The sequence below is a fragment of the Pteropus vampyrus genome, unplaced genomic scaffold, assembly GCF_000151845.1.
Source record: "Pteropus vampyrus isolate Shadow unplaced genomic scaffold, Pvam_2.0 Scaffold347, whole genome shotgun sequence".
Classification (NCBI taxonomy): domain Eukaryota; kingdom Metazoa; phylum Chordata; class Mammalia; order Chiroptera; family Pteropodidae; genus Pteropus; species Pteropus vampyrus.
In genome coordinates, this window is record NW_011889128.1 from 1,333,813 (window position 1) to 1,357,790 (window position 23,978).

Sequence of the window (23,978 nt, forward strand, 5' to 3'; positions counted from 1 at the left end):
GATGGGTGTGCCTTTGGAGCCACGTTCTGCCTGCTACACACCACTGCACCAGGGTCTCCACTGCACTGGGCCCCACTGTTCATCTCCTAGATAACTGCACCAGCCTCTGGCTCCTTTTCCCACCCCATCTCTTCCTTGACCTTCCTTACATCACCTTTTGATCCTGCCTCCACAGAATCCAGCAAAGGCTCCCCGCTGCCCACAGGGTCAGGTCCCAGTCTGCCTGCCCACATCACCAAACAGACCTGACAGCTCCTGAGCCTTCCACTCCCTGCTCCCAGATCTGCCAGACTGTTTGCTGTGCCATGCCTTCATCGATGTTTTCTCTGGTGACACGTCCTTCCTCCTTCCTGGCCCCTATCCTCATCCTTCAGAGCCCAATTCAAGCCCCTACCTTTTCATGACCCCTTCCATCTCTCATCCAACAAATATCATCTTTCCTGGCTCTGATTTCTTGTCACTTTCAAACACTATCATTGTATAATGAGAAAATCCAACCAGTGGTCCCTATGGGTCCTTCTTGCCATAGCATCCTGAGACTCACTGATTCTGTGTGTGCATGAGTTTGGTTTCTCCTACCTGACTACACGCTCTCTGTGGGCAAGGGCCATCGTGAAACTTTTCTCTCACCTCTACTAACAGTGCTGGCCCCAAGGAGGGAGGAAACCTAGCACAGCTGAAAATAGTAAAGAGCAAGCTTAGTAAAGGTCAGGTCTTTGAGTCAGACAGTCCTAAGTAAAGGTCAGGTCTTTGAGTCAGACAGACCTAAGTTCAGTTCACGCCATCAGTAATTCCCAGCTGTATGACTTCTGGGCCAGTTCTTCCCTTCTCTGAGCCTCAGTTTGGTCACTAGTAAAATGGAGAGGGGCACTGCTGCCTCACAAGGCATTCAAAGCTCCAGGGAAAGTATCAGCTGTGCAGTGAGCTGGCACAGAGTTTGATATAAGGACAGCATTCGATGTGCTTTTTCTTCCATCTGAGTCAGATTAAATGTTAATCTGACTCAGCTCTCAAAGGCCTTTGCTCTTTTGAGTGTTGAAAGCTGCTAGAGTTGTAGCTGGAGTCAGTTCTAATTACCCCCATGGTGGGGGTGTGGGCTCTAGGACAGGGAGGGGGCTTTCAGGGAGAACCCTGGGAGGCAAGGTCAGTCCCTGAGTGGAGAGGCTGAGGTTGAAGGAGAGGGTTGGATGGCTGCTCAGGACTCACCCCTCGGTGAGGATATTGATGGGGTACAGGACTGGAATGCTGGTGGCAGCTGAATTGTCCTCCAGGAGGCCTGTGTCCTCATTGTCACTGCATTGGGGCAAAGGAGAGGGCAGTGTTAACAGAGGGCTTGGCCAGGACTGCAGAGCAGTCTGAGAGCAGGGTAAGGATGTTGGTGGGGGCCTGCCTGGGGCCTGCTCACCAGCTCACATTGGCGTGCAGCTTGACAAAGTCTCCCCAGGAGCTGTTCAGCAGTGTATGAAACATCACCTGGATAACAATCTGGGAGGAGAGAAGAGGGGAATGAAGAAGGAAGGGGTCTGAGCCTCAGGGGGCAGCCTTAGCATCTCACAGCCCCTATAGTCAACCGCCATAATAACAGTAACCACTTATTGAGTGCTCATTATGTCTCAAGCACTGGGATAGGGGTTTTATCCTCACAATACAGATGAGGATTCTGAGGTTCCAAAGAGTTAATGTGTAAGTCATGTGTAAGGTCATAAGACAGATAACCCATCTCCAGGTTTGTCTGATTCCCAAGTCCAGGCTCTCACACATGACACAAATTGTCTCCACACTGAGGTCGGGGGTAGGTAAGCCCTTCGCTGCCAGTCATCTGCACTCTTGGCTAGAGCCAGCAGCTCCCTTCTCTTCTGAGCTCAAAGCCCCTGGCTGCTTGGTACCTAGGGAGTTGAGACACTCACCGAGCTGCCTGCTTTAAAGATAGGAGAGCTCACGTTGCAAGAGAGGCTCCTGGTTGGAAGAGTGGCCTCCTCAGGAAGCTCCTCGCAGCTCACAGGTATCTGACTGTGGGGCTGGGGGTGAGAAGAGAATGAGTTTTTCAGTGGGCATGGCTAAGGGTTCCCCAGAGGCCACCAACCCTTAGGGCCCACTTCCTCCAGTTCTGTCCCTTTCCAGGCACATTCTCAGAGAGGTGGGGTCAAAGAATCAGGGGCACAGCCAGAGGTTTAGGACCAAGATATTCACTGCAATAATATTTATAATAGTGAAAAACTGAAAGAGAGAGGAATGGTTCAGTACATTGTAATACAATCACAGGAGAGGATATTATGAGATCATTAAAATGTGGCTACATCTACACTTTCAGCAACCATTTTTAAAAAGAGCTTGATCCTAGACTAAGCAGTTTAAAACCATTCCTCTTCATTTTTATTTATTTTTTTAAGCGAGACAACTCTTGGTTGACCTCAAGATGGCAAGGACCTTGTCAGCTTACAATCCCTTATTTTTTATTTTTTACGCCTACAGCACCTGGTCTTCCTAGATGGTCTCCCATCCAAGTACTAACCAACTAGGCCCGACCCTGCTTAGCTTCCAAGATCAGACAGGATCAGGTTTGTTCAGGGTAGCATGGCCATAGACTAAAACCATTCATCTTTACCATAACGTGTAGGACAGATTTTAGCCTCAGGTTGGGAAGGTGATTAGATAAGAAAATAGAGGCTCAGGGAAGTCAAGTGCCTTTCCTAAGCTCTCACAACTGGGTAATCTGGCAGGGGTCCAGCAGGAACTTGGACACAAGTCTGTGACTCTCAAGTTCTTAATCACTCTATTAGATGCCCCTTTAGGAAGCATTCGGTGTTTTTATTTAAGAATAATTCCAGTGTCCATGGACAGATGAATGGATAAATAAAATGTGGTATATCTATACAATGGACTATTACTTAGCCTTAAAAAGAATGAAATTCATACATAGTCTCACATGGATGAACCTCAAAAACATTATGCTAAGTGAAGTTAGACAGACACAAAAGGACATATATGATTCCACTCATAAAATATCTAGAATAGGCAAATGCAGAGAGATGTAAAGTAGATTAGAGGTTATCATGAGCAGACGGTGGGGAACAGGAAGCTATTGCTTAGTGGGCATGGAGCTTCTGTTTGAGATGATGGAAAAGTACTGTAAATAGGTAGTGGTGATGGTTGCACAACATCATGAATGTACTTAATGTGACTGAACTGTATGGTTAAGATGGTATATTTTATATTACATATATTTTACCGGAATGAAAACATTTTAAAAAACACGGAGGAAAAAAACATATCGAGAACAAAATGCCAGTTAGTTAAAATAAATATAGAATAAATATACAATGTAATTTGTACATATAAACAGAACAATAAACACCAAAATATTAAAAGTAATTGCTGAGTTGTAGAAGTATGGCTGATTATCTTCTTTAAACTTCTCTGTAATTTTTAAGTTTCTATGGGGAACATGTATTACCATTGTAATAATAATTTAAAAAATAAAAGCTGTACTTAAAACAACCCATGCCATCTCTCAAAAACATGCTGGTCACTTTCAGGAGGGAGGTAGCACAATCTCACTAAACCTGTGCACATCTTCTTGGTCACCAGGTCCAAGAGCCTCTGTCATATTCTCCATTTCATGAGACCCTCTCACTAGCCCTGTGGGTATCCCCAGACTCTCTTTTTGGTTGGGGAATATGAGGCTCACAAAGGGTGAACCTTATATCTCAGGTCATATGACTTGAAGGTGCCATCAGGCAGCGAACCCAGATGTGGCCCTAAGACCTCTGCATGCCAGCTGCTGCCCACGTCTTTAGGTGGTCCTGGCTTCCTGAGGCTCTAAGAGGTGAGACAAGTGCCCTGGCACATGGGCAGTCCCTGCCTTCTCATTCACCTTTAGCGTCTCCACTTTGCGGAAGGAGAGTCCCCGGGGTAAGCTCAGGCTGAGCTGGACCCAGTAAGCATCTTCTCCCAAGTTATTCAGTGTCAGCTCCACGGAGAGGCTGGCAGAGGGTGTCAGATGCAGAATTGTGGACCTAGCGGGAAGATCAGGGAAAAGTGATGAGGGCCAAGGTGAAGGAAGCAGGAACAGAGGTGTAGACTTTCAGAACTGAGGGATCTGGTAGGCCAGGAAAAAAAATACACAAAAATAAGCTCCTATGCACAGGCTTTAAGTTTTAAATCTTATCTAATCCTGACAGGGGTGTCACAAGAGACTTTCATTTCTCAGAAAAGGAAACTAAGGCCCAGATGACACATTTAGTGAGTGTAGATCGGGGTCTTCTGAAAGGAAAAGGAGGTGAGGGGTGGGGAGTCTTACAGACCTTGCAGAGGAGAAGGACAGCCCCAGGTTTGCTTCACAATTCTTGTCCTCTCCACAGTTCTTCTCAAAAGGGATCTGAAAGGCCAAGAAGAAAGAACTAGGAGGCTTAGGCCCCCAGACCCAGGAGGTCCTGACTCTGGCCTTTCCATCTGCCCTTCTTCCCCTCTTACCTCCTTGGTCTCTGAGTGAGGCAAAGGTCTCAGGATGGGCTGAATGTCCTTGCCTTGCTGAGCACAGAGGAGTGAAGAGCCGGGAGACAGGAGAGGTTAGTTGAGGCAGCAGAACTCACTGAGGAGGGCTGGAGGAGCTCAGGGTTTAGAACTCAACTTGTCTAGCTGTAGTCTGCCCCTCCCAGGAGCCAAGGCCCTCCCCAAGGCAGGCCCTGCCCTCCAGACTCAGCCCAGGGCCATCTATGCAATCCTCTGGTGGCAGTTCTTTGAGGGAGGCTGAGGATCAGGATGTCCATTCCCTTTCCTGGACAGGAGATCTGGACCTTGACAAAGCAGCTCCCATAGTTTCTCCTAGCCTATCTCCTCCCCTGGCAGGAATGCTTGGTACACAGCCTCTGGGCTCACCCGCTCATGACTAGCTCTTATTATGCTTCTCCGTGAACTCCATGTCTCCCTAGAACAGCTCTCCATCTCTTATCAGAGGAAGGCCAGTTTTTTTCAACAATTCCTGCTCTGGGCCAGGCCCCATGCTGGGTCCTGGGTATGCACCAAGAACAAAACAGGCACAGTGCTTGCCCTCCTAATCTGGTGGCATCTTGAAAGGTTATGATGGGACAAGTACAGGGTATCTTTAGAGCATGTAGAAGGAAATCCTATCTCACACTTTAGGATCAGGAATGGCATCTAAACTGAAATGTAAAGGATGAGCAGGAGGGAGCCAGGTAAAGAGAATGGAGAGGAAGGAAGAAAGAACAGTCTATACAAAGGCTCAAGGCAAGAGGGATTGTGTCTGTGGAAGGAGCAGGAGGACACTCGGACTGGCTAGAGTGCCGTGTGTCAGAAAGGGCAGGAGAGAGAAGCAGGGTCCAGATTCCCCTGGGCCTTGTAAGCCATGTTAGGGAGTTGGGACTTTATCCTGTGTATAATACAGTCATGGAAGTATTTTATGGGTTATCGGCTGTTATGTTCTAGAGAGATTCCAGCCTCCTCTGCTTCCAGGTCAACTGCCAAGCAGCCTTTAGATCCTTCCTTAAGGGGCAGGGTTCCTGGCAGCCTCTACTGACTGCTTGTACCCAACCTCAACATTCATACAGATTCGCACCACCCACTGGACCACAGCCGGCCCCCAGATAGGCTGTCTTGCACAGTTGTCATGCCAGAAGCCAAGCCCGCCTCCCATCTCCCTTGAATTTACCACCATACCTTTCCTCATGCGGTATCCTTCGCCTCTCCTCTCTCCACTTACCCAGTCTACTCATCCAGAGCCAATGACACTTCCCGCAGGAAGCCTTTTTTGACAACTGTGATTTCAGGTCTCTTTTTTATTTGAGTTCCTACATCACACAGTTTGGCTTTTTAAAATTTAGTTCTGATAGCAGACTGCTGTTTGTCCCCATATATCCTTCCTCACCTTCCTCATCTTCTGCCTTTAAAATACAGCCTCCATTTTTAAATCTGGTCATATGGCCACATGGGCAGAAGACTATGTTTCTCAGGCTCTCTTGTAATTAGCTGTGACCATGGGACTAAGTTCTGACCAATGAGATGTAAGTGAAAGTATCATGTGGATGTTCTGGAAATTTTCTTAAAGGGAAGAGGCTGCTCTTCTTCCACCCTCTCTCCTGCTTTGTGCTCCCATCCCCCCACCACCTCGGGCATCTTTATGCCTGTGCTCACACTATGCTTTCTTTCTAAATGCCCTCCTCTCCTTCTTCACCTGCGGACTTTCAGGGTCACAGCTTGTGGGAAAGCTTTCCTTGTTTCCCATTTATGTGGCAAAAGATGTTGCTGACTTTCCCATAGCTGTGTCACAGCATCCTGTAACTGTCTGTTGACTTTTCTGATGTCCAGAGCAGACTGTGAACCCTTCATGGGTAGGGACCATGTTTTATTTACTCCAGTAGAGCCAGTGCCCAGAATAGGCCTTAGCACAGGCAGGAGCTCAATCAACTCTCCTTCGGTACATGATGAGCATCTGGTGGGCAGGGCTTTACATTTGGGTAAGCACATCATTGTTCTTTCCCAATCTCAGGAGACTGAGCATGCGTTGGGGCATGCGCTTGCCGCATACTGCCGAAAGCCATGAGAAAGTGTGCATTTAGCAGTCACCATGCTCCAGCTCTGGAAAAGGCCTCTTATAGGTGGGGAAACAGTCCCCGAGAGGAATAGGACTCGGTCATGCTTGTGCCAGGCCTAGGTTCTTTCCACCAGACCTGCTGCCCTCAGCCAAAAGCCAAACTATCAACTGAGTGACAAGGATTTCAGAAGAGGAAATCATGATTTCAGCAGTGAGTGGGCAGTATGTGGTCTGAGAAACCAGAGTAGATATTGTTTTCCACCTTTTATGTAATAATAGCACCCCAATTTGGCTTTGCACTCAACTGAATACTCTTGAGTGAGAAGGCTAATCAGGGAGGGTGCCCTGTCTTTCCATAAATAACAGATGGTCCTAGGTCTTCTGAAGTTCTCTCCCTGGAATCTACATATTGAGCAGTGTAGGAGTCTGGTGAGGACTGAAGCTAATGCACAGGAGGGACTTGGAGCAGACTCACTGAAGGGGCCATGTGCCCTGAAGAGTCCACCCAAACCCCTTCCCCCGGAGAAGCTCCAGAGCCTCCACTCTGTTCCCTCTCTTCCCAATCTTGCTTTTCCCAAATTTCTCTTAAATATAAACATCCATAAATTCCTTTCCTCCTTAAGTAAGCCATATTTGGTTTCTATTGCTTTAAACAAAAGACTCCTATATAATATAGTCTTGCTAAATTGAATTTCTACTCTCCTCTATTTCCTATCAATTCCTTCAGTTGATCTCTCCTTACCTCCCTTTGGTTCCTCGGTGTCCCTTCTTCCTCCCAGAGAGAGAAATTTAAGGAGACATTGATGGGAGAGATGAGGTCTTGGACGCATACCTGAGGGTGACAAGAACACACCCTATATCATGAGTTTAACCTTTACCACATTCCAGTTACATGCATACCTTGTCCACGTTTTACAAAAGATAGGATTCTAGTAGTTAGTTGTCTTACCAGTAGCAGAAAAATATTTATTACATATCAGGGTTGCTTCCCAGCACAGGTGTCATTCCTCAGCCTCAATTCCACAGCAGATAGCGCGAATCTACCACAGCACATTTTCCCACCGAGTCCTGACAGAAGCCCTTGGATCTTTGTCAAATTAAGTTGCTCTAAGCAACTACTACCAAAGTGTGCAAAAGACAAGACTATTCTAGAATACCCTAGTCCCTTGAGAACAGGGATGGGTCTTAGTCTTTTATGTTATTACTAGTGCCCGACTCTGGCATTTTGCGAGAACTCAAATTGCACTCACCTGAAGTTTCTACCGACCCAAAGAGGTAGGCACTGTTATTGCCACATTAAAGAAGAGGAAAATAAGGTCTAAAAAGGTGACACAGTTTTTCTAAGGACTAGAACTAGGAAGTGAACTCAAATCTGTCCAACTCCCAAGTCTAAAGTCTTTCCATCACAACACAGTACCTCTTCTCTGGTAAATATTCCCCCCTCACCCCCCTGGTAAATTTATGTTTAAAATTTCCAAGCCCTGTAATGAAGCATGGCACAAAGAGTCAAAGGGGCACTGAGTTGAAGTATAAATGAAATAAATTGAGGTGATAACTGCTGAAATTGGGATAATTATTTGGAGGTTCATTCAACTATTTTTCTACTTTTGTATGTCTGAAATTTCCCATAATAAAAAATATAAAACCAACTTCAAGATCCTATACACCAATCATATACTGAGTCTCTTATAAAATATTTAAGAAACCACAGAAATTTAATGTCGGCCCTATTTTACATAGGACCGTGATAGCAAACTGAATTTGAGTGTTTTAGGAGTTGTTTAAACCAATATTTAAAAAAAATCTTTTTCTGGATGGATGTGAATAATAAATGACCATGTGCACCTGGCAAAGGACACACCTCTATGACTGAGTATTCTGTAACCCTTACAAATAATTATGAAAGCTGGGTAGCAGCATTAATATGTGACGTACGAAAACAGTAGGAAAAAATGGTAAGTACTTCAAATCATAATCATGTGAGAAATGCCTATGTACATAGATTAAGGACTAGCAGTATAGAGAGATCAAAGTGATTTGTGACTCAGCTGTGACCCAGAGTTAAGCCTTGCACCCAGTGCTTGCTCTCACTGGATCAGCTCATCTGTCCTTTCAATTCCTGAAGCAGCCTCCCTGGGTCCCTTACCGGGAAGTGGAACCAGAACTTAGTGCAGGACTCATTTGAGGTGACAAGTGTGTTCCCGCTGAGTTCATGTCTCCCTCCTGGAAACAACCCCCGGCTTCTGGTCCGATGGCCATCCAGCTGCAGAGTGTAAGTGAGGTTGGCAATCAGGAGCCCTAGGCAAGGTGAACAGGCAGGAGGTGAATGGTGGAGGATCCAGGGGCCATAAGCCTGGATTGGAACAGGCAGCTGCACTGGGGAGCAGGAAGACAGCACTGACCTTGGAACTGGGGGGTGAGAGACTTGACCTGAAAACAAACTGTGACATTAACTCCTTTCTTCTTCTTGTTGCTGGTTGGATAGGAGCACTCTACTTCATGCACAGGGATCTCAGCTGGGTAGAAGGACATCAGAGTGACGATATCCACCACAGGCCGGGATCTGCAGGGCAGAAAACAACCCATGCTCTCCCTTGGCCTCAACTGCAATAATTCCCAATCAGACCTGGAGTGCCATCCCTCAGAGCCCAGAAGGGTTCTCTTTCTCTGGAGCAAACCTCAACATCACTGTTTTCTCACAATAGTAATAATGATCATTCATTAAGCCTCCCTAGTTCATTCCAGCAACTTCTGACCCATTTTCCATATAGAGAGTGAACTTTAAAAAGAGAAATCATATTGAGCTACTTCCATGCTTTAACCCTTCTCTGATGCCATATGATATTCACAATAAAATCCTAACTTTTTACTATCCATGTCATACGGCCTGCCTTTCTAGTCTCATCTCCTACCATACTCTCCTTTGACTGACCATGGTCCAGCCACATCAGACTTTTGCCTGCCTTATGGCTTTGGTGCATCCTGGGTTTTCTACACAGAAAACTCTTACCCCAGATTTCTGCAAGCCTGGCTCTTTCTCATCTTTCAAGTCTTAGCTCAAATATCATCTCCTCAGAGAAGGCTGTCTTGATCACTCGATTTATAGTAGGTCTTCCCTGGTATTCTCTCTCACAGTACCCTGTTCATTTCCCTCATAGCACTTATCACAATTTGTAATTACATCTTTATTTGTTTAATTTTTTGTTATATGTTTCCCCACACATATACTCTGTACCCAATGCCTCATTCAGCATTTAAGACAAAGTAGGTACTTAGTAAATACCTATTCACTATATGATGTTACATGACGCCTCCAATAACTAAGATATGGGTAAGACATGAGACGCCATCACCATTTCAAAGATATGGAGATTGAAGTCCTGAGAAGCTAAGCGACTGGGGTAAGATCACCTGAGAAGTAAATGACAGAGCTTCAGCTTGAATCCAGGTCACTAGGTTCTAAAGCCATCACATGATGTTGCTTCTCTAGGAAGTTTTAATGTCAGATAGGCCTAAGTTCATATCCCAGTCTGTCACTGAATAGCAGCTGTTCAACCTGGGGTAAGACATGAAGCCTGTATAAAAAGAGAACCTATCTCACTGAGTTGGAGGGAAGACCAAATGATCTAATGCCTGTAAGAATTTCGTACAACGCCTGTACACAGTAACTATTCAAAGGATGAGAGCTGAAATTACTAGGTGGGACTCAGGAGCCCCGTCTTACCTCAGCACGATCACCTGACCCTCAGCCCCCACAGCCACATCTGTTAGGCCGTCCCCTCCAAGGTCCTTCACCCCATGGATGGAGCGTCCAAACCATCGAATTCCTGGGAACACTTGGGTTCCTTCTATCCGCTGAGACCAAGAAAGAAATTCATGCTAAGCTGGGAAGAGAACTGGCTGGAGGGCGGGAAAGGTCAGGCTGGGGAGTGGGGTCTGGACTTAAAGGCTTCCAGACACCCGGGAATGGGTTTTAACTGGCACGAAGGGTACCTCACCTGACTTGGCCGGGGGCTCAGCCTGCCATGCCACCCATTGAAGATGTATACAGCCCCCTGTTCCTCCAGAGGGGCTCCCACAGCCACGTCCATCAGCCTATCCCCATTGATGTCTGCCAGGGCGGTGATGGCTGCTCCAAATCGCCCAAGGGGGTAGCCAGGATCTCCCTGCAGTTCTGAGACTGCTTCAAATCCCAGCTGGTAAGGAGCAAGGTGAAAAGTCACACCTCAATCACTCAGCAAGCTTTCACAGGGTGAGGCATTTGCATATGTGAAGAACACTAACGAAATGTCAGATGTGGTCCCTCACAGAATTAGAATGCTGCCATCAGACTAACCTGGGTTCAAGTCCCAGTTCCACCTCTTGCTATTTGTGAACTTGTAGCTTTGGAAAGTTCCCTAGCCTTGCTGAGCTACAGCGTTCCCATTTGTAAGATGAAGCTCGTAGTACCTTGTGAAGTGATAGTGAGGATCAAATGAGGTTTCAGATATATAAAAGGCCTTTCGCACAGTCTACTGTGCCAGTGAGTATTAGCTATTGTTTTTCTGTGGTTCTAAAGGTCTGATTAGCACATGATCAGATAGGGAAAGCTTGCAGAATAACTCGTACTTGAGCAGTTTCTCCCACCCCCTTGGCTCTATGACCTGGTCCCCACCTGTTTTTTCTGATAGATAAACACCCGGCCTCCTCTCTGCTCCCCATAGAATAGGGGAGCTCCAATCAGCAGCAGCTCCGTCTCCCCATCTTGGTCCATGTCAATGCCACACAGCTCACCACCAAAATAAGAGCCAATCTGCAGGGAGAGGAAGATGTTTGAAGAGGAGACCATGGGCCCCTCAACCATACCCAATCCCTCAAATGAAAGTTCAAGTCCTAGATCCCACTTAGAGTCTGTACGAATTGAGACAAGTTGGGCAATTTGAGGTTCAGTTTCTTTAACTGGCAAGTGGAGATAACAAAGCTTACCTCAGAGGGTTTTGTGAGGAACAAACGTGACAGTGCTTGGCACACAGCAAGTGGATGAGTGTTTGGAGGGCAACAGAGAGTATAACTAGTGTCATACAAGCCTCAGATGCCCATGGGCCATGCTTACCTGGATTCCATCTATTTTCTGGATCTGGCTCCACTGTCCTTTGCCTTTTGACTCTTGGAACAGCAGTACCCGACCCACATGCTGGTATCGAGGGGCTCCAGCTGCCAGCATCGATGTGGGCCCTAGGGAGGGTAGCCAGGTCACCGTGTAACCTGAGGAAGAGTGGGGGGCTTAGAATTAGAAACACAATGACTGCTGGAAGAAGGTAAAACCCATGGGAGGCTTGGAACAGAGACCCTGGGAAACTGGGTTGGTAGCAAAGATGCATTGAAACAGCCAGAAGATCTGAGAAAAGCAGTCATGTGCTCTGAGCAGTACAAATCCTACTATCCTGATTCATGGCTGCATTTCTCAAACCATGGACAACACACACCAAGGAAAAGCAGCCAGGCACCACAGGGCAAACATGGTACATCTTCCTGAGGGTTGTTAAGAGACTACACTTCTTAAAAGATAATAAAATAAAATGGATATATTAGTAAGAAGAATGCAAAGTCTGCACAAATATTAAAGATAAAGCAGGAGACTTGAAAAAAATTTCCCCACTTAAAGATATAGCTTCAGGCTATCCTCACACTTCACACCTCCTCTGGCAAGGGTCTCTCCTCTCTATTACAGCTTTGGTGAAATGTGTGAGGAAATGCTAAAGGAGACAACCAGGGGTTGGGCTAGAGCCAGGAGCCACCCAATAGGAAGGCTCTGATTCAGAAGGTGACTGACAATTCTCTGCTTAGAGCAATCGAAAGTGAGTGAGAAAGGCAGAGATGTCTGAGACTCTACAGCACATGGGAGGAAGAGTCTGAACCACTCTCCTATTTGTTCATGTATATTGCTGAAGCACAAGGATTAAGAACATGCCCTTTGAAATCAGAGATAAAGCTTTACTCCTAGGGTTACTGCTCCCTAGCTGTGTAATCTTGAATAAATTGCTTTAATCCTCTGAATCTCAGTTTTCTCAACTGAAAAAAATGGGGATAGTACCAACCTTACAGGGTGGTTTTGAGCAGTAAATAAGATCATGGATATAAAATGCTTGGCACTATGCTAGTGATATCTAAACTAGTATCTGAAGGATAGTAGCATAGTAGGCACTTAAGATTATATATATATATATGGTGTGGTGAGTACCTAACTAGAGATAAAACTTTGGAGTTATTTTTCCCCTTTAGTGAGCAACATTGTCAGGTATTTTGTAGGATGCTGAAGGACAAAAAACTACCTTGAAGGCAGTGGTGTAGGTCCTGCAGCATACATATAGGGGTTACTGGCATTGACTTTGGGGTTAGACTACCTGGGCTCCACCTACTAGGCAAGTTATTTGAACTTCCCTGGGCTCAGTTTCTTCATCTGTAAAATAAAGAATGGAAATATTTACTCACAGTGTTGTTGTGAGGACAAAGTGAAATAAGGTTTGTTAATACATGTCATACACTTAGAACAGTGCCTAGCACATAATACTTGCTCAGGGAAAAATATCGAAAAAGAAAAAAACAAATTGCTGAAGTCAGCCTCCCTTAGAAGGGTAAGTGCAAGATAAATAGCACCAATTTTCTCAAAGAAAGAACTTCATAAGGTCTGAGTGTTCTGAGAGTTTAATAAAGGCATGGCCTGCCCCTAGACAGAGGTCCTGGATGAGGCAGGGGGAGGGTGGTGGTTCTCAATCTATGAGAAGGTAGAGCTTGGAAGCAGTCCTACACCAGAGCTCTTGGAGCCAGTTTTTGCCTTGGAACAGGCTGACTACATGAATTAAAAGAGCTATAACCTCTGAGCATAAGAGTAAGGCCCCTCCACAGCCTGAGACTGCCATCAACTCGGGTGGACAGGCAGCTATAGAACTGCAACAGCAATTGTGGACTGACCACTCACTTTCTCTGCGCTTGGAATCTGAAGAACTCTGGAAACTGAATCAACCCTGGAGTTCCTGGACAATTCAAAAGTAGGATGCCTCAATGAGAAGCAGCTAGTCCTCCTACTAATGAGGCAGGTTGTTTTAAAATGTACCCAGAATTTAATTTAGAGGTATGACTAAGTGACAACAGAGAGGTCACTGCCATTGAAAGAAGTTTATTACTCACAGCTCCCCAAAGCAGGAGGCAGACAAGCCATGCAGGGCCACAGGGGGGAAGCACCAGGCAGGAATGAGGCGACAGTGGCCCAGAGACTTTATTGTGATTTCTGAGAGAAGGAATCAGTGAGGCAGAGTAGGCAAGCTTAAGCAAGCTTAGGATTGAACAGTTTGAAAATGTTGGCAGGCTCTGGGGTGATCTTTAGTTGTCTAGTATTTGGCCCTGGGGTGGCTTAGGTCAGGGGGAATATTGGCTTGGTGTGTGAAAGTTAGATAGAGGAGGCCATTGGGGATCAAGGCTCTGGATTGGCTGGTTGGCCTATGCAAGGTCCACTCACAGGCAAGTTATTTACTTTCTGTTGGAATGAGTTGGCCCTGGGATGGGCAGTCTCTCCAGGATTAGCAAGGCCTCAAGATATCAAGGCCTCATGAAATGCAGAAAATACATACATGATTAATACACAGGCGAGGGGTTATTAAAGGAAAAGTTAAGAATGTTACAATCATATTTAAGCTCTGAGTTTGTTTATGCTAGTTGCTTAATTACTTTCATTTATATTTTTGAAAGTTGGTTTGAGTGACGACGCTCTGGCCCCTAAAACCAAAAAAACCTAGCATAAAATATAAGTACTCACCCAAATATCCTGCTCTCACTTCTGTTGTCAGTGGTTCATTCCCAACAAATATGTCATCCTGCAGGTCCGCCTTCAGGTCTAGAAAGCCCCCGGCCCAGTCTTTGGCTCCAACTGCCCCCACCATGCCATGGCCCTGCCCAGGGAAGGAGATGAGCGGGGTCAGCTGCATTCCTACACCATCCCTTGGCCCGCTGCCTCAGGCACACCACTCACTCTGCTGAGGTCCGCGCTGATCCCACTAGAGGACAGCTCCATGTTGAAGGATGTCAGGTCCTGTTTGTTTGTGCCTGAAGGACAAGGTAGAGGAGAACAGGCTAAGACCCAAAGAGCAGTAAAAACAGTGATATTCATAAAAGGACTAAGAGAGAAGCACAGCATTTGCAAGGTAGAAAGAACATGAACTTTAGAGTCAGACAGACTGGGAGGTGGCTTATGCTCTGAGTCTCAGCGACACTCCACAAGCCCAGTTACTGGGTCTCTGGTAACTCCAATCAGCACATCTAAGATGCAGCTCTTGATTTCTGTTCCTACTCAGACTTCTCCACTTCAGTGGGTGGTACCTCCACCCACTAGTGAATCATGCTAAAAATCCAGGAATAGAGCTTGATTCTTCCCTTTCTCCTGGTTCCATCTCCAAGACATCACCAAATCATGATGCTTCTCCCTTCAAAATGTATCTGAGCAGCCTGTATAGCCACTACACTGATGCAAGCCAGCCTCATCTCTTCCCTGGCTACTACAGTAACTTACTAATTTGGTCTCTGACTCTACTCTTCTTCTTTCTGTGCCTTATTATCCATGGAGCAGGTCAGAGCAATCTTTTTAAAAAATGTATATCAGACCACATTTTTCCATTTTTTAAGAAATCTTCATTACTTCCCATTGCGGTTTAGACCAAATGTCAAAGTCCTGTGAGGACCCTGAATGCCCCTGCCTATCTCTCTGACCTTCCCTCTCCCTTACTCACCATGCTCCTACCACTAATCTCTCTTTCTGTTCTCCCAATGTGCCAAGCCCTTCCCCATTTCTGGGCCTTTGCACTTGGTCATCTCTCTGACCAGAATGCTTTTTGCCCACATTCTTCACATGGCTGTTTGATTCTCATCTTTCACATCTCAGCTCAAAAGTCATCTCAGTGAATTTTACTTCAACTGAAAAAAGGCATCTTCCTTGAAAAAGTTTATCTAGAGTGGCTTCCTTCGGTTAATTCTGTCTCATCACTTTATTCATTTTCTTTACAGCAGTTATTTCAATCTTTAATTATCCTGTTTGTTCACTTATTTATAGTCTTTATCAAACTTGAATATGAGCTCTACTTTGGCAATATACCTAAAAGTCTAATTCTCAGAGCCTGCTACATGATTGTTGCAAGAATGAATAAAAATGAAAATAATACTACCAGCCTTGCAAGGATGCTGAGAGGAATGAATTAAATAATACAGATAAAGCACCTGTTACATATAAGCTTTCAAAAAACAGTAATTACGAATATTGGTTCATTCACTGCTTTTTCACCATTGTGCCAGGGATATAGTGGTGAAAAAGCAAGAACAATGCTTGCCATGATAGACCTCAGAGTTCAGTGTGGGAAACAGACACTGAATAGACAACTAGAATACATGTATGTCACAGGAGCTATGACAGGGAACATACAGAAGTTATAGCAGCATATGGGAAGAAACACCTAATCTAGACTTGGGAATCAGTGAGAACTTATCAGAGGAAGTGACATCTAAGCTAAGATCTGAAGGATGATTAAGGACAGGTCGGAAGAGAGGATAAGGGCTATAAATAATAAAAGCTATGATTTAGAGAGAGCCTACAAGGTATGATACACTTTGCTAAGCTGTTTAGGGGTTGAACTGTGTTCCCTAAAAAAGGGATGTTGAAGTCCTAAGCCCTAGTACTTCAGAATGTGATCTTATTTGGAAATAGGGTCTTTAAAAGGTAATCAAGTTAAAATGAGGTCATTAGGGTGGTCCCCAACCCAATATAACTAATGTCCTCATAAAATGGAAAATTTGGACACAGAGACAGATGTGCACAGAGAGAAGATGTGAAGACACACAGAGAGAAGTTAGCCATGTGACTGCAGTGCTGTACTACAAGCCCAGAAACACCGAGGATTGCCAGCAAACACCATAAGCTAGAAGGGGCAAGGAAGGGTTCTCTTCTAGAACCATCAGAAAGAGCATGGCCTTGTTGACCTCTTGATTTCTCACTTCTAGCCTCCAGAACTAAGACAGAATAAATTTCTGTTGCTTTAAGCCACCCAATTTTTGGTAATATCAGTCCTAGGAAACTAACACAGCAGTTAAACCTTACAGCCCTGTGAGATTAGTATTATTATCCCCATTTAACAGAGAACAATGACCTAGCTGATGTCACACAACGCAGGCAGCACGGATTCTTGAGCAGGTCTACCTGGTTCCACAATATACACCCCCCTGTTTTTTGAACTCCCACATTCCCTCTTCCTGGACTCAGGACTGAGGTATTCTGGCAAGACCTGGGGGCCTGGCCAAATGCCACCAACGTGCTGAACTGAACACCAATGCTGTACCTAGCAAAGGGGCCTTCCCTGTGAGAACCATGTATTCCCCAGCAGATGAGGCTTCCTGTGGAAATACCTTCCCATAGCTATTCCTCCATCTGGTAACCACAATCAAAACCTCTCATTCTGGGCTAAGGAAGAGGACCAGTGGGTTCCTTATAACTGGCCCCTGCCCGCTTACCCATCTTAAGTAATTTGAGGCCAAGGATAAGTAAAAATGAAGAAGCTGAGTGAGGAGAGGAAGGAATTACAGTCATTCTACAGGGACCACTGACACCAGCAAGGTAAAGGTCAGTTCTGGGCCCCACCCTGGACCAAGCTAAGCTTCAAGAGGAAGATGGAATTTCAGAGGGAATAGAAGTTGCTCCTAAATCACCTTCTCCTAAATTCCTACCCAAGGTCTTTTTTCAGGAGGGCTCTTAGCACAGTGTCAGATAATTAGTAATTGCTCCTTACTATTATTATGCAGTGTGTCTCTAACCTAACATCCCAGATGAGTTTCTGTATAGACATCCCAACGCTCCCTCCAGGGTCTGCTACTCACCCTCAATAACATAGATCTTCTTTTGCAGCTCAGTGAATAGATCTTTAAGTTTCTCAAATGTATCCAGAATCTTTACGAACTCTTTTGCGGGTTTTGAAGCAAATTCATGGAGTGTCTTCTGACTTTTCTCGGTCTGGAAATGCTTTCCAACCTGTGAGGGAGAAGAAAATGAAGTTCTGACATCCCCAGAATCACAGTCTAATTTTCTACCATTTTTACAAGGATAAAGGGGAGTAGGGAGAAAGGAGAGTGGGGTTCAAGAACAGGAGAGAGAAGATGCGATGTAGAAAGGAGCCAGGGGCCTGGGGCCTGCGGCCCATACCCCAATAATGTAGCGGATGATGTCTTTGGCTGCGTCAATGTTGTCATGGTCGGTGGCTTCCCCATCAGTGATGATGATGAGCACTTTGGTGGCATCTGGTCGGGCCCCTAGGTTTTGTTGGAATACATTGTTCCTGTGTCCAGGAAGGGGAAATGTGAGAGACTCCTCCAAAATCATATGAGGTCTTCTCTACCCCTCACCCCTCTCATTAAGTCAGTGCCCTGTTGATTATTCATGATTATTCACCAGGCAGCTATTCCCAGCCTTCTGAGTTCTCTTCTGAACCTCCTACTTTGCCCTTGCTACCACACCTCTCCTAGACCAGTGGTCTTCAACTGAATTCTGGGCAGTTGGGAGGTGTCCTAGAGTCCATAGGTGGGAAGGGGGAGGTTATGTGAGGGGAAACTCTGGGCTTCCCATCCTCCATTTCAACCACATTGCAATTACCCTTTAATCAAATATGCCGATGCTCTAGGTGAGATTTAAATAGAAAAAATGGGTTCTATGGCCAAAGAAAACTGGAAAGTCACACAAGCAGAACTAGCTCATATATCACCTCCTCTACCTCCCCTACCGTCCCCAGGCTGCCTATAGATCTCTGCCACAGCTAGTCTCCTATAGAATTGAAGTAACTTATTTCTGTATCAATTTTTCCCCAAACCATGAGTTCTTCCAGGAAAAGACCATGTTTGATTTGCTGCTGTAGCTCTGGCTCCTGACAGAGTAGGTGCTCAGCGTATGTGAATTTTTTTTTTTTTAAAAGGAACACAAGACTGAATACTAGAGAGGCTAAGACTCCAAATTCCTGTCCTGTCCACTGTCTCCTTCTGAAGAAAGACAGGTTGCCCACAGCTTTTGCTGGGACAACAGCTCTATTTGAACTATTTGATCCTTCCCTCCTTAGCCCTCAGCTAACCAGAGATGGACAATTAATCCAAGAGCAGCCAATCTACAACCCCTGACTATGACATGACGTGACTTGAGAGCAGAAGCTGGGCCACACTGGGAGGTGGAGGAGAGATAGAAAAGAGGGTGGGAAAGCTACCTGGAAGCTACCAAAGACAGAGGAGGTTTGGAGCAGGGCCAAAAACATGTTTTGTTGAGGCCTCTTCTTCTATCTTGGATACAAAATATTTCCCCAACCTCCATCCACACGGACATGGCCTATCATAGGTCCTGTTCATGAATTTCCACCTGGTCTGAACCACGGTCATCTCTCATTTGGATTTTTCAATAGCCTCCTAACTGACCTCGCTATTTCCATCCCTGCCCCTCCACAGTCTAATTCAACCCTGTAGTCAGAGGGATCCTTTTACATGAATCGGGTTATCACTCCTCTGCTCAAAACCTCCAATGACTTCTCATTTTACTAAAGTCCTCACTATGGCCTCCAAGTCATCCAGACTCCCCTGGTCCCTCTGACCTCATCTCCCACTACTTTTCCCCTCACTAACTTCTCTCCATCCTCACTGGTGCCCTGGCTATTCTTGGAACATCCCAAGCACATTCGTATCTCGGGGACTTTGCTTTCTGCTGCCTGGAATGGTCTGCCCCGGGTTTCCACATGGCTCACTTCCTCACCTCCAATAAGTCTTTGCTCAAATGTAACCTTCCCTGACCTTCCTATTGAACATCATTTTATTTTTCTCTATCAAACTTATATCTTCTACTGTATCGTTGAATTTACTTATTTATCCTGTTCATTGCATTTTTCTCCCCTACTAGAATGTTAAGCTCCAAGAAGGCAGAGATTTTCCTTTGTTCTATTTGCTGCTATAATCTCAGCACCTAGCCCACAGCTTTTTTGTATGGTCCATGAGCTAAAAATGGTTTAGATTTTTGTTTTTAAAGGGTTACAAAAACAAATAAAGAAGAATATGTAACAGATACTGTGTGTGGCCAGAAAAACCTAAAATATTTACCATTTGGTAAATATTTGTCAACTCTTGACCTGGAACACTGCCTGGCACATAGCCAGATGGTCAAGAAGTATTTATGAAATACATTTCCATGACTGCTTCTTTTTGCTCTCACAGTTGACACTTTTTGGGATGTCTTCCCATCCTGTGGTAATCCTTTTCTCTAAGAACTGCCCCCTTCTTATGGAGATGGAACCCCAGAATCCATGTTTGTGCCATGTGCCTCTATGCCATCAAGGCTATAACTGGGTGGACCCATGGACACCTAACCGAGGTTTGGCCAATCGTTTTCTCTCCCGGAGGCTGGAATTCAGGTTGAGGAACTGAGGCTGCCTTTTTTTTCCAGTGGACATGGCTTGACCATGAACCCATCCTTCAGAGAGAGAAGAATGAAGTAGACATGACAGGTCAAGTGAGCCCAGAAGAAAAAAGCTGGAAACACACGCAGAGCCTTGAGAACATGCATCACGTGCATGTTTAACTTATGCAAATTCAACTATACATGCTTGGTAAAGAAATGAAAATGAAAAAAATAAGTGTAGTAGAGATCCTATCTTGAGTGTATACCCAAGGGGGAACATGAGGTAGATTTAATTCTTTTATTCCGCAAACTGGTTTCAGTTTCTGTGGCCAATTTAACGTTCAAAGACATGTATTTTTAAAAATATACGATATGATCCTTCAAAATAATCTATGTTCATCTAGGCCTCAATTTAAACACAGCAATCTGATCCAAGTCTGGGGGAAAAAATATCTATAGTAAATTTAGGAAATCAAGATATGCTGTTTTCAGTGTGGGACTTGAATATATTTTATTGAATATTATGAACAATTCAGGGAATTCTTCATGGATGATTCTGACTATTTGAGATTTTCGTTTGAACACTTACTTCAAAGCTGATTTCCATTTAAGAAGTGACTCTCCTGTGGCTGCCGTAGTTCACCATTACTTTCCAAATCCTGCTTCTAGCTTCTCATGAGGCCCAGCAATGCTTCCCTGTCTCAGAGGCTCATGAACTATCCCCGCAGCCCCCCAAGAATTCTCCTTTGGGATTTAGTTAGTATAAAGTGGATATCTGTTACTCACAATCCAAAACCAGGACTAAAATTGCTCTGCTTGAATTCTTACAATAGCTTGTCCCTGCTGAACCCACCTGTTGAGTTCTACACACCAACTTGAAAAAGCCAGCGCATAGAGAACAACTGATGAATGGGCTTTCTCCTGCAAAAGGGAACTCACGCAACATAGTTGATGGCACCAAAGGTGTTGGTCAACTGGCACATGTGTTTTACTTTGGCCAGCAGAACATCGGGGTTCTTCAGTTTAATGTAATCCAAGAAATTAAATTCTGTTTTGAAGGTCGTGGAAAACTGAACGGCAGCAAACTAGAAAAAGAAGGAAGAAACAAAATGTTACATATCTTTTCTCACTTGTCTGTTCCAATCTCTACTTTTTATCTAGGGCCTGGGAAACCCACCTCCACATCCTGGCCTCAAAACATTCCTTTATTCCTTTTTTTTTTTTTTTAACGCCTACAGGCACCCGGTCTTCCTAGGTGGTCTCCCATCCAAGTACTAACCAGGCCTGACCCTACTTAGCTTCCGAGATCAGACAGGATCGGGCTTGTTCAGGGTGGCATGGCCGTAGTCATGTTTATTTTCTTTTGAAAATAAACAAACACAGAAATAAATTTAAATAAGCCTCTGATCCCTTGTGTAGTGCTGTCTGCTAAGCTCCTGCTCTCTGGGTCTGCCTACCTCCCCAAAAGGGTTGGCTCCCAGTAGCCATACTTCTGCTGCGTGACCCTGCTAAATAGGATACTGTTGGCTGGGCCAAAGACAGTCACTTGACTGAGGCTAGACCAGTCAGAATTTCTTCTCTGAGAATCTGGAATTTACAATGGGAAGAATTGGTTGAGAGGAAGATTAAAAAAACAAATGAACAAAAAAAACCCTCCTGAAGCTTTGACATATAAACTTAGGAGGTTTGCACAGGTCCATGTGACCCAAAGAAGGTGAGGGAGCCATTCTAGAGAGAGAGGGGAAGCAAAAGCCAAAAAGAAACAAATAAGAACCAGAGAAAATCCTGAAAATTTTCTATTCCCTGGTTCTTGCCCCTTCCAGAGTTCCAGCTACAGCCATGCCCTTAGGTTCTAGAGACATCTTAGACTAACTTGTCCTTTTATGCCTCAAGCTACTTTGGGCGGGCATCTATTGCTTACAACCAGGAATCCTAACTAATATATTTACCTGGTAGGAAGAATTGCTAAGTTTCTTCATCACATCCTTCATGAAGTCCAGAATTTTCTGAAATTCATCTTGCTGCAAGCTCATTGAACCATCGAACAAAAATACCAGGTCTACATTGCCCTTTAGACATTCTGCAGAGGCCAGACACAAAGGGACTTGGTAAAGTCTCTAATGGTTGGCCTGCCCATGCTGGTTCCCATGTATGAGCAGCCACTTGAAGGTATTTTTGCCCACTGGATCCCCAGTTCCTTACCCTGATAACCAGGGCGCCCTTGCAGCACAGGACCCCTCAGATCCTGGTGGAAGAGGTAGCACAGACCACTTAGATAGATATTCTGGTCACATGTCCGAGACAGCCCAGGGTCACAGGCCTGAAGGAAGCAAGTATAAAAGGGTTGCAGCTTCCTCTTGCTGGGTGTCTTTTGGGCATCATCAGCCAAGAACAAAAACCTTCAGAGTTATCTCCTGACCTCACTCCCTACATCCAACTGGTTACCAAGCAAGCCCAGGTAATTCTGTCTCCAGGTCTCTTATACCAATCTCTCCATCCCTACTGCCAATGCTCTATGCCAATGGATGCTTACTGCCTAGAGGATAAAATCTAAACTCCTTAGTTTGGCATTCATGATGTTTATAGTTGGGCACTATCCTCCATTTCCAAGCCCACCACTTTCCATTCCCAATCAAACATTCTGTGTTTAAGCCAAATCAAATTACTCACTATTCCCAGAATATACAATGGTGTTTCTTTCATTTAGGACTATCTTTCCTGCTAGACTGCAATTTCTTGAAAGTTGGGGCTCATGTCATAGTCATTTTTGTATCTCATTACCCTTTCTCCATCAGAATCTAGCACAACACCTGGCATGTAATACTAGCTAAGTAAACAAGCTATAATTAAATACTGGATCAATATTTCACTCAGTCTTCCATTTCTCACCTAACTGTATCAGAAGGTTGCTGCCGGGATAAATTATAAAGAGCAATGGACTTGGAATCAAATAAGAATTTGATTTAAATCCTGGCTCTATCTCTTTAAAACCATGTGACCTTGGCCAAGTCTCTTAACCCCTTTGGTCCTGTTTCCTCATGTGAAAAATGTATATTCTGATCCTTAATTCACCTGAGTGTCTTGAGGGTTAAAAGAGACAAAGCAGTGTTTCCTAAACTTTAGGCATTTAGGCATAAACTTTGTGTACGACCTCACAACATCTACCATGTGGGTATATCATCCACACTATTTTTCACTTAATAATTTATTTACTTTAAATTTACTTTTAAAAAACTTTAGCCTCATCCTAAACAATGAGATCCAAGAAATTATGAATTTGATGTGCTTCTTGTGTATTTTTTCTAATAATCCATTAAATAAATATGTAACTATTAAAACATTAATTAGTTTGTGTACCACCAAAAGTCATCTTGTATGTCAGTTGCTACAGATATTTAATATTTGGGGAAACAACTGAGGTAAGTAAGGTCTTGAAAATAGCTGGCTCAGTTTGTTCTCAGTAATAAACAATGATTGGATCTGAATCTCTCTGATGCCTTTAATCTTCTATAGGATCTTTAATCCATTTTTTTTCTTCTTTTCATTCTCTCTTTCCTAGCTTTGAGCTTCACACTATGCAAAATTCTTACCAAAAGGCTTCCACTTGCAGGGTCTGTTGCCAAGGTCATTCCCAAGTACTTAGAGGTGTAGTTTGAACCTGTAGGTACCATAAGATTTGTCTAGAGGACTTTAGGCAATCTAGGTGTGGGGGGCTATCCTTAATTTCCCAGAGACAGTATTCTTCCCAGCTCCCTCACCAGTTACTCACCACTCAAGCTCACTGGCAGGCAGCGTCCAGTGCCTGGCTGGCACTGGTAGAGATTTCCCATGCTGCTCCCCTCACCCGGAGCTCCCACGACAACCCTGATGAGAAATCTCACTTGTGAGTGGGAGTTGCCCAGGTCTTTACCCACCCACTCCTACCTATTAAGGGTGTTTCAATCCCCATCAGGTATCTCAGAGCAATGCAGCCATTATCCTTCAGGTCCCCACCTG

General features: G+C 44.7%; 1 protein-coding gene and 2 pseudogenes across 2 annotated transcripts in view; all 3 read right to left on the minus strand.

The window, feature by feature from the left end:
- The window catches only part of ITGAL (integrin subunit alpha L), a 37,441-nt gene that overhangs the window by 11,643 nt on the left and 1,820 nt on the right, over positions 1-23,978 (minus strand). For both annotated transcript variants that reach the window (XM_011378666.2, XM_011378665.2), the window contains exons 3-24: positions 23,752-23,846; positions 23,573-23,640; positions 22,185-22,302; positions 21,932-22,062; positions 20,922-21,067; positions 17,763-17,895; positions 17,441-17,591; positions 14,556-14,629; positions 14,343-14,475; positions 11,643-11,794; positions 11,205-11,342; positions 10,549-10,746; positions 10,275-10,405; positions 8,953-9,113; positions 8,697-8,848; positions 7,293-7,382; positions 4,474-4,530; positions 4,305-4,378; positions 3,875-4,016; positions 1,908-2,018; positions 1,406-1,485; positions 1,207-1,293 (exon numbers count right to left, since the gene is read on the minus strand). In XM_011378666.2, coding sequence (XP_011376968.1) covers positions 1,207-1,293; positions 1,406-1,485; positions 1,908-2,018; positions 3,875-4,016; positions 4,305-4,378; positions 4,474-4,530; positions 7,293-7,382; positions 8,697-8,848; positions 8,953-9,113; positions 10,275-10,405; positions 10,549-10,746; positions 11,205-11,342; positions 11,643-11,794; positions 14,343-14,475; positions 14,556-14,629; positions 17,441-17,591; positions 17,763-17,895; positions 20,922-21,067; positions 21,932-22,062; positions 22,185-22,302; positions 23,573-23,640; positions 23,752-23,846 — 2,622 coding nt within the window. The remainder of the gene's footprint in view (positions 1-1,206; positions 1,294-1,405; positions 1,486-1,907; positions 2,019-3,874; positions 4,017-4,304; positions 4,379-4,473; positions 4,531-7,292; positions 7,383-8,696; positions 8,849-8,952; positions 9,114-10,274; positions 10,406-10,548; positions 10,747-11,204; positions 11,343-11,642; positions 11,795-14,342; positions 14,476-14,555; positions 14,630-17,440; positions 17,592-17,762; positions 17,896-20,921; positions 21,068-21,931; positions 22,063-22,184; positions 22,303-23,572; positions 23,641-23,751; positions 23,847-23,978) is intronic.
- Positions 2,464-2,586, minus strand: LOC111731021 (annotated as a pseudogene).
- On the minus strand, positions 21,212-21,331 carry LOC111731017 (annotated as a pseudogene).